At 41.0% G+C, this 10,928-nt stretch overlaps 1 protein-coding gene across 1 annotated transcript in view; it reads right to left on the bottom strand.

Annotated features, from left to right (window-relative positions):
* Positions 1-958: 958 nt before the first annotated feature.
* The window catches only part of myo7ab (myosin VIIAb), a gene marked incomplete at both ends in the record, with an annotated part of 96,631 nt that continues 86,661 nt past the window's right edge, over positions 959-10,928 (bottom strand). The window contains 7 exons of the mRNA XM_084320296.1: positions 959-1,051; positions 1,645-1,764; positions 2,396-2,479; positions 2,585-2,701; positions 3,393-3,578; positions 4,280-4,386; positions 6,045-6,132. Coding sequence (XP_084176422.1) covers positions 959-1,051; positions 1,645-1,764; positions 2,396-2,479; positions 2,585-2,701; positions 3,393-3,578; positions 4,280-4,386; positions 6,045-6,132 — 795 coding nt within the window. The remainder of the gene's footprint in view (positions 1,052-1,644; positions 1,765-2,395; positions 2,480-2,584; positions 2,702-3,392; positions 3,579-4,279; positions 4,387-6,044; positions 6,133-10,928) is intronic.

The raw sequence follows: 10,928 nt of genomic DNA, 5'->3' as shown, positions 1-10,928 counted from the left end.
CAAACTATCTGGCAAAGAAACTAACCGACACCCTCAACACTGCTATGCATGGATATTCGGTTTGCTGGTGCAACATTTACAAAAAAAAATGCGAATCTAACATGTGAAAACGATTGTAATGAATACGGAATGATACAGAAATACTTTACTATTTACATCTAATGAGTACACAAAGAGTTACAGTTATAACACCAAGCAGGAAGCCTCACAGAAAGTATGATACAGAACAATGCATTTGAGCCTGGCCCATACTGTAACCTACAGTGTTTTGTAACCTATTGACCTGTAAAACCCATTATTTACAGATCAGAATCAGAATATTTTATTTGTCACATCACAGCACAGTTTTTACAGCACAGAGAGTGAAATGATTATGTTCCTTTCGCTCTGATACAGTCAGTACTTAAGTATTTAAGTGCTTAAAGTCATTCCAGTTGCCATGGTGTACATTGGGATTAGTTCAATTCAAAGGCAATAGGTGAATTTTAAGACAGGACCAATATTAACACAGTAAGTGAGAAACTTGGCATTCGCTGTGTCATTGTCATGGTCGACACGTCAATCAGAATGGGATTTTGTTTTCATGTAACTGGACTAACAATGAGTGTCTCGTAACTTCATTCAAGATAATGAAGATGATCAGTTCCTCATAATTCCTGTGTCAACAGCTTACTTTCACTCAGACACACACACACACACACACACACACACACACACACACACACACACACACACACACACACACAGTCTCTCTACCCATCAGATAATCAACACAGATTGCTAAAGTGCCTTTATGTATGCGTGTCACTGTTTGTGTGTATGGTTGCGTGTGCACACGAGTGAGGGTTGTGTAAGCCGTCTGTCTGATAATGAATGTGTGATTGATTTGGAAGGTCCTCCAGGGGCGGGCTGCACATCACAAACCAAGGGAGATCGATGAGTTTCCAGCTATCAGACATCACTTGCTGTTGCCACGGGAACTGCGCTGTTTGGTCATGGTCGTTAGCATCTGGCTGATGTACGAGGTGAGGAGGTCATCCATCTTGTAGCCCTGAGGGTCCAAAAGACATTTCAACAGACATCTGTTTTTGTTTTGAATGAAATTCAACTGAAAGCCATTCGTTAGGATTTAAATTAACTGTTGATTCTCAAAGCTATTCCATAAGTAGCCTCAAATTCCAAATTCCATTCCGTCTTCGTCGGCAAAGAGTGATCCTAATCAACTAGCGCATTACATCTACCGTCATTAAATGACAACCGTGGCCAACTAGCTGTGGGATTGTGTGCCATGTTGGAGAGACATGACCATGAATAGAGTTAAATACATGCGAAATTCACTAAATAGACCATAATATCTTATTCACATGGCGGCCATTTTGCTCTTATGTTTAGTTTAGTTTAGTTTATTTGGATCCCCATTAGTTGACGCAAAGAGCAGCGACTAGTCTACCGGCGGTCCGACTTGCAAAACATACAACATACAATGTATAAGTTCAGATAAAAACTAATAAAAATAAGTCTAATCAGACAGAACAGGATAGATGTGGACATAAGCACACAAATAAGGAGTAATTGCAAATTCCCACAGAGCAAAACTTAGCACCTCTGGAAATTGACGATGAAAGACTAGAAATGAGGTCTCACCAGAGAGGTTTCACACAGCAGCTTGCTGCCGCGCACCAGGTTGCCGATGGTGATGTGGAAGTAGGAGTAGCCGCTGCTCCAGTTGGAGATCTTGGTGAAGGGGTGGGTCGTCAGGATGTCCTGGGGGGAAATAAAGGAGTTCATCTTGAACACACAACAAACATATATATCGCAGTGAAGACAAAATGTAAACATAAACAAATGCGTCTGTCTTCATCCATAGGAAAACAAACAGGGATGAGTTGTAGAAGGGGCAGGAGGAAGCACAGCTCATCTAGTCCTGCCCCTGTTCCTTTCTTACAATAACATGACCATTTTCAAATAAAACTATCTTACTTACCTAAAAGAGAGAAGAAATAATAATGAATAAAATAAGGTTAAAAAACAACAAGACAACCATTATTTTTTTGTTTTGAAAAAATCAAAACATTCCCTGAGAGCAACTATCTATCTTTGCTTTTAAACATCTGGTGTTAAATCTCTGTTTGTCAAATTGCAATTGTTTTTAGTTTCTTCTATTCTTTTTATATTTTCATTGTGTTGCTCATGTGTGTGTAAACTCGTCGTCATTGTAAATGAGGGAAACCTCAATGTCCTTCGAGTTAAAATAAAGGTTACAAACAATCTGGTATCTATCCATCAGTGCCTTTTTGTATCTATTTTTTAACTGTGCAATGTTATCGCTCTGTTTCATGCCTGATACATTATGCATAACCGCGAAAGCTCAAAACGTGCAGAAACGCAGACCCACCTTAGACTTGGGGTCAATCAGGCTGACTCCATGTTTATTAATTGCTATCACAAGCGTTTCTGGGTAATTTGGATCGGTGGTTTGCTGTGGAGATTTAAGAAAAAAGAAAGTTGTATTTATTGTATGTTTATTACAACTTTATTATTGATACATTAATGTCACAAGTATATCAATGGATGGACGCTTTACCTTGACTTCGAAGAAGGCAGAGCCGAAGGTGAGCCACTTGTTAATGGCTTTCAGGAAGGAGAGCTTGGCCTCCTCTCTGGTCTTCCCTGACTGCTTGTTGAAGAATACCACTATGGACTGTAGGAAGACAAATAAACAAGGTAAACATCCTGGAAATGTCCTGGAAAGACCATTTACCCAGACCGTGATATGCATATTATATTGTATAATTAGTTTACTTTCTCTAAGCCCAATGTCATAATTGACAAGTTGCAGTTTTCTTTTTATACATTATTTAATTTACTACTAAGTAATAGTACTTTTTGGAGTACATTTTGAAGTCTCAGCTCAAAGTTATGTATAAGTCCCGTTGGGCTGCTCTTGCATGATTAAGACTCAAGCAACATGGTGAAAGGTGCTGGTCAATACTTTAATTGATGTGACGGTTATAAGGAAACCTCTGAAGACTGAAAATGATTCCCTTTTTTTGCAGCATGCAGCCAACAAGGTGCTTGTTCTCTTTGTCTGTATTTTACTTTGGTAAAATGTTATTCTGCATGCTGTGCATGCTATAGTTTTATGTTAAGCTAACATGTTTTTAATTTAGTTTTCACAGTGAATTTGGATAAACAGAAGCCTTCAAATAAACCAGTAGCAAGAAAAACATTTGTGTCTGCCTGTGCTTCGAAGGAATATATATAGTAATGAATAGTTCCCTGTTTGATGTTGCTTTAAAAGTATTACATTCATCATTAGAAGCTAATCGACCAACACACGTTTGACCACACCAGAAATAATTATTATAGGAGTTTCCAACTTTCCAACACACCCTCTTCCAGTCATCGGGAGAGAGATGTCGGATCTGGTCCTGAGGGATCAGCTCCTTCAGGATCTTGGGAATGTTGTGGAAGTGGGTTTTATCCTCCTCATACTTCACCCTGTAGATCAAAGCTGCCAGCTGGAACACCTCCTCGCGGGAACACTTGTGGTAACCACGGAGATACTTAGGCAGCTCCTGTACAGAGAGAGAATAGAGTAGTAGTAACCACGGAGATACTTAGGCAGCTCCTGCATGGAGAGAGAGAATAGAGTAGTAGTAACCACAGAGATACTTAGGCAGCTCATGTACAGAGAGAGAATAGAGTAGTAGTAACCACGGAGATACTTAGGCAGCTCCTGTACAGAGAGAGAATAGAGTAGTAGTAACCACGGAGATACTTAGACAGTTCCTGTACAGAGAGAGAATAGAGTAGTAGTAACCACGGAGATACTTAGGCAGTTACTGTACAGAGAGAATAGAGTAGTAGCCACAGAGATACTTAGACAGCTCCTGTACAGAGAGAGAATAGAGTAGTGGTAACCACGGAGATACTTAGACAGCTCCTGTACAGAGAGAGAATAGAGTAGTAGTAACCACAGAGATACTTAGACAGTTCCTGTACAGAGAGAGAATAGAGTAGTAGTAACCACAGAGATACTTAGACAGTTCTTGTACAGAGAGAGAATAGAGTAGTAGTAACCAAGGAGATACTTAGGCAGCTCCTGCATGGAGAGAGAGAATAGAGTAGTAGTAACCACAGAGATACTTAGGCAGTTCCTGCATGGAGAGAGAGAGAGAATAGAGTAGTGGCCTGTGCTCATGTTATATACAGTATCCCAACCCCACAAATAGTATCCCAATTTTTTATTTGACAGATATGTACTGGAGTCACTCACTTGGTAGTAGTGGAAGATGGAGTCAGCCATGGAGTCTTTCCCTGGCACGGTGTTGGTCCACAGCTTCTTCATGAAGAAGACCTGGTATGTTAGCGAAGGCACTACACCTGGAGGTACAGGAAGCAGGAGGTAGAAACACATGCTTTACATTCATTCTTAATGACAGGGGTGGAAAATGACCAAAGAACTGTACAGAAATAACCATTTTAATGTTTGTACTTTACTTAAAGTACAAACCAACTAAGATTTTGATTATTTGAAATGAGGACCATGTCAATTGTGGAGGTTTTCCTCTGATGCCTCTGTTCACCCCCCCCCCCCCTTCCTCTCCCCTCACACCCCCTTCCTTGTTTCACCTGTTCACCCCTCCCCACAACCCCCACCCGCCTTTTCCCAGAAAGCTTAAGAAGCAAGCTCACAGAATTGGGGGGTCCTCTACTAAACTCCTGAACCTGAATTTGTATTTGATTGGCAACGCTTTAACTGTAAATTCGTATCAACCACCATGTAGATTTGACCACGCGCAAGATTAACCTCTCCGGTTCCACCACAAAATGACACACATACACAACACACACAACACACACACAGTTCAGTTCTCATTTGACACAGTCCGGCAATGAGGACCATGTAAACTCAACCACTAAATTATCTTACCTCTTAGTTACTGCATCTTTAGGTACTCCAGACTCCGGAGTACTATTCTCTTAGGGTATTTCTACTTTTACTCATGTAAAGGATTTGGGTACTTCTTCTGCCACTTGCTTAACAAATTGACCGCCAGCAGCAGGGGGCGCTGATCCCCCTTCATCGCCAGGTCTTTATTCAATGGATATAGTTTTAGACTGCGACATTTGCGAGTGCTTAAAATATATCTTATATTATATCTATGGGTCTAATAATGCCGTCGACTGTCAGTGAGTTGCTTCCAGTCAACATGCCCAAAACAGACTGTTTTTTCATCCGTACATTTCCGTTTTATACCGTTTTGAATAGAGTATGGTTTGGGTGCTTTTGAGTAATTCCAGGAAAAAGATGAGAAAAAGGCATTTTACTGTAATCCAGTCATCACGTTGTAATTTTTCGGCTGATTATCTAATCATCCTGAAATCAACGCTAGATTATCATTATTATATCTCATTGTGCATACATGAAATGGTAATAAGCACATAGACCTACACACAGATAGCTTTGATCGTGGTAGAAATAAATATCAGATCAACGCAAGGTTTCTATAGTGTTCTTATCTTGTCTCTGATGTAATGCAAAAAAAAGAATCCAATTATCTGATCGCCATTCCAGTTATCCACAGCGATCATGTCCCCGACATTACAAAGCGTTACACACGGACGGGCGGGCGGGGTTAATATTCACATTGGTCGTTGTAAGCCCCTGGCTCGCCGGAGTATTTAAACCCCACCTGCCCAGCTCAGATCGGCTCCTAAAACACACCAGCCCATTTCAAATGGGATGCAATAGCTCTGCATGGCAGTAGAGGGCGGTGTTGACCGTCTGCCAGCTCAGACAGGGTCTGAAGGGTATACCAGAGGCTGCAGCTATGAATTATGAATAGATATAGCGAATAAACTAAATAACGATCCCAAAAATGAGTTAACTTGTTTCTGGCGCTGAACGCATGGCGGGCAATAGTTTTACTCGTTTTTGGCGCAGATCCAGTTAATGGACAGATTTACTATAAAGCCAAGAGAGTCTCAAGCCTCAGCTTCACAAACTGGAACCTACTGTAGTTATTACTCCTCCTTACCGTCTTTTACATGTCTGGCTTTTTTGATCCAGTCAGTCAGATGCCTCACAAAGTCAAAGAAGAAATCCCCATCAGGCACACTAATGACCTGCAAGACATCATACACACAGAGGAGACGTCAATCGCAAAAACAAACAAACAAACAAACAAAAAATATCAGCTGAACATTTTTGAAAAGTATGTTAGATTCTTTAATAGGTAGAGAGGTGTACCAAGTACGCGTACCAGCATCGGTTACCAGCCTGATTCTGGGATAAAATATTGATGATCTGTATCGATCAATGTCACAGGTAGCAGGAACTGACAATACTATGACGATAAAAGTATTATCTATCATTTAAATGAGATAAAATAAAGTTAGCTTCTATCCCCAGGCCATCAGGATGCTCAATGACTACAACCCATCATCTACACTCATTGCACACACATCCACACGCACACACTCACTTTTAAACAAACACTCACCATAACACTCACTTTAACACTACATTATATTTATCTATTATTAAAGAGATTTGCACTACATTCATACCCCCGTTTGCAATTGCACATTACCTCAAAGTTTTGTACCTCATTTTCTGCATTGTGCCTCACTGTTTACTAATTTGTACTACTTTAGATTGTATATTGTACTGTATATTGTATATATGTATATTGTATATTCCTCTTTACTTACTTTTTACTTACTTTCTTGCTTACTTTTTTACTGTATGAAGCACACTCTCAGGGGCTCATAGAGAACCAAGCATTTCACCGTAAAGTATGTGTATTTTATGGTGATATAATAAACAAACTTGAACTCTAGATGGATACCAGATATCTACAGTGAATCTACAGTGATACCACACATCTCTAGATGTATACCAGCTATCTAGGATTTAGTCTACAGTGATACTATAGTAGTCTGTTGGGGGGCGCTGCTCTGTTGGTGAACCATGATGGTCAGAGTGTAGCATGCTTTTGTTTTGTGTGATTGTTTGTTTGACTAAGTGTTACGGATCCAAAAGTGGTGTTATTGACTTATTTTAATTTAATCATTGTCTTGTTTGTCTACATGTAGCTACTGATGGGAGCACAATTTATTTCCCTTGTGGACAATAAAGAACATCTAATCTAATCTCTAGATGGATGCCAGATATATATAGGATGTAGATTATACAGTGATACCACACACACCTCTCTAGATGGATACCAGATATATAGGTTGTAGATTCTACAGTGATACCACACACACCTCTAGATGAATACCAGATATCTAGGATGTAGATTCTACAGTGATATCACACACACCTCTAGACAGTGGCGGACTGGCCATCGGGACGTTCGGGACGAATCCCGATGGGCCGGAACCAAAGTGGGCTGGTCCAAAAAAAAAAAAAAAAAAAAAAAAAAAAAAATTATTTTTTATACTTTTTTTTTTACTTTTTTTTTTTTTTACTTTTTTTTTTGGGCCAGTGTGTGGGCCAGTGTGTGGGCCACTAATGTGGGCCGGTGTGTGGGCCAGTGTGTGGGCCAGTGTGTGGGCCAGTGTGCGAGTCGGTGTGTGGGCCACTAATGTGGGCCAGTGTGTGGGCCGGTGTGTGGGCCAGTGTGTGAGTCGGTGTGTGGGCCACTAATGTGGGCCAGTGTGTGTGCCGGTGTGTGGGCCAGTATGTGGGCTGGTGTGTGGGCCGGTGTGTGGGCCAGTCTGTGGGCCGGTGTGTGGGCCGGTGTGTGAGTCGGTGTGTGGGCCACTAATGTGGGCCAGTGTGTGTGCCGGTGTGTGGGCCAGTGTGTGGGCCAGTATGTGGGCCGGTGTGTGCGCCGGTGTGTGGGCCAGTGTGTGGGCCGGTGTGTGGGCCAGTGTGTGGGCCAGTGTGTGGGCCGGTGTAGTGTGTGGGCCGGTGTAGTGTGTGGGCCAGTGTGTGGGCCGTATGTGGGCCGGTGTGTGGGCCATTATGTGGGCCGGTGTGTGGGCCAGTGTGTGGGCCGGCAATAAAACAATAAACAAGTTGCATAAACTAAATCAGATTAAAAATGATCACAGTTCTGGTTTGCCTTAAGATGCAGTTTAAGATGGGTCTTGAACATGGAGTATGTAGGGCACTCTCTAATCACAACTGGTAGGCTATTCCAGTAGTTACCACTTTTAACAGAGAACACAGTTTTTGCAATGGTAGTATACCGAAAAGGCACCTTACAGTCCCCTCTACTGATGGCCCTGGTGGTAATGCCAGTGTCTGCTTTCTGTTGGATGAACTCATTCAATGGGGGAGGGGCAAGTCCATGCAGAACCTTGTACATGAAGCAAGTATATTTGAAAACTTGGAAATTCTCGAAACTTAGCATGTTATGTTTTTTTAAAACATTACAGTGATGAAATGAAATTGGTTTCCTATCAAATACTTTTATGGCTTTTTTGTAGAGTAATTCTATTGGTGTAAGAGTAGTGACATATGAAAGAGACCAGTTGATAAAACAGTACTCGATGTGTGATAAAATCATTGAATGCAGAAACATCCTTGCAGCATTAACTGGCAGGCAGGGCCTGATCTGCCTGAAGTTTTCGATGTTAAACTTGACTGTGTTTGTCACTTTCTTCACATTACTTTTTGAAGGTCAATGTAGAGTCCAATGTGACCCCAAGATACTTGAATTAATGTACAATGTCCAGCTCCGCCTCTCCCAGAAACACATTAGAGTGAGTGACCTCTACTGGTGACTTTGTGAACATCATACACACTGTTTTCTTGGTGTTAAGTGAAAGACATGCTTTTGTTAGCCAGTCTTGAATGAGACATGAGACATCAGTGAATGATATTCACGTTTCCTCCCAACCGCGAGTAGGCCTAGAAGCGCAGAAATGGAGAATGCAAAAAAAGAAAGGGTGGAGCTGAAAAAGCTAGAATTGCTAGTGAAAGACGCAGAACAATGTTCTAAAATTACAGACATGTTTAGTAGAGGAAGGGCTGGCGTTAGAGTAGCTGCTGCTGCTAATGATGATGAAGTTCAAGTGGAAGGAACCAACAGTAACATGACAGGTGCGTGCAGTAGCCTAGTGCATATTCTACTGTTGGTGTGTGCCGGTTAATGAGGGCTAGCTAGCCTATACTAGTTCTTGCAGTGATTTCAGTCATTCTATTACAAGACAATGTGCTTTCCGTATTCCTGATTCCTTACAGCACGTGGACGTAAATAGTCGTGACTCGTGACGTTTTTTCTCTGACTAAAAGTTTAGTTAGCAATGTTAGGACTAGTGCCCACCACAGCATCAGAAGCTAAAGTGCTAACCTAGAGAGCCAATCAGAACCTAGGACGGGCTGCAAATTAATTGGCTACTAATATTATAATAGTAAATACTCAAATAAAATACTATTATGTTCCCTTTCAAATTTTCATGTTGATATAATATTGGTAATCTAATTGATTGAATTGATTAGTTGCCATTTTACATGCTTAAATAAGATGTACCTTAGAATTCCCAACAGTTAGCCATGTTCTCGATTAGTCTCATCTACATGTTTGTAGATAACCACAGCTAACTAGCTTAAGCTAACAACTAGGTCAACTACTACCCCGTAGTTAAACAAATGTGATTGCATATAACAGCTAACTGCTACAGCTAAGTTGGTAGTTAGCCTATTCCATTAATGTTGAATGTATTTATGAAGGTTGTTGATGGTGGTTGGCGCTGAATAGCAGACATGATTCCGTCAGTCTGCCACAGGGAAGCTGTGTTTGCTGATGCTGCTCACGACCACCAGTAGCGTATGACTGTGTGAGTGTGAATGCTTGATGGTTTCTGTGAAGCGCTTTGTGGAACAATGCTGATATACAGTTAAGAATGAGTAATTCGCTTTTGGTTTTTAAGAAAATGGTTTGTAAAGCTATTTTTGAAAACTACAAGGGTGAATAATACTGTTTTTTTTTTGCTATTTTCTTTTAGAATACTGTTTTGGAGTCTTAATTTTTTAAATTTTTGTTAAGAATATAGGACAGGCATAGGCTATATAAGCATTGCTTCAGTCTGTACCTTCTCAGTCACTGTAAAATCAAATATTGTTAAATGATGGTGTATATTGTATTGTGTGAGATGATGACTGAATAAACTACTACTACTACTACTACTACTACTACTACTACTACTACTACTACTACTACTACTACTACTACTACTACTACTACTACTACACTACTACTACTACTACTACTTTGGGTGTTTTCAAAAGGCTGAAAAACGCTGTATGAATTCAAGCCATTATTATTGATTGCTGATGTTCTTCTTATGCAGTTGACTGAGGAAAGAGAGAGCGCCCAGTCCAGCACAGCTGACCCTGAGGGGAGAGAGAGTGCCCAGTCCAGCACAGCTGACCCTGAGGGGAGAGAGAGAGCCCAGTCCAGACAGACAGACACACAGAGAGAGAAAGAGAGAGAGAGACACAGAGAGAGACACACAGAGAGAGGGAGAGACACAGAGAGAGAGATACACACACACACACACAGAGAGACACATACACAGAGAGAGAGAGAGAGAGAGAGAGAGAGAGAGAGAGAGAGAGAGAGAGAGAGAGAGAGAGAGAAAACAAGCTCTTGGAATGGGTGTCTGGGAGGAAGTGGGGGGTCTTTCAATGTTGATTAAACGGCAAGCAACTAATGTCATGAGTGCCAAATTAAAGGACAATAAATCCAATCTAACTGAAATTGTCTAGCACAGACCTTTTCTATGGATCAAAACCTCAATATTATTATGGTGTAGTTAATACTTCATGTATCCTTAATCCCTAGGCTAATGAGGCACTAAGATGTTAGTAAAAAAAAAAAACATATGCCAATGACAGGAAGTAACGGTATATATATGTGTGTGTCTCTGTGTGTGTGTGTGTGTGTGTGCACTGTGCATGAGTG

Source organism: Notolepis coatsorum (assembly GCF_963971535.1).
Source record: "Notolepis coatsorum genome assembly, chromosome: 8".
Lineage (NCBI taxonomy): Eukaryota > Metazoa > Chordata > Actinopteri > Aulopiformes > Paralepididae > Notolepis > Notolepis coatsorum.
The sequence above is the reverse complement of the archived record's forward strand: the minus strand, read 5'-3'. Positions and strand labels throughout refer to the sequence as shown.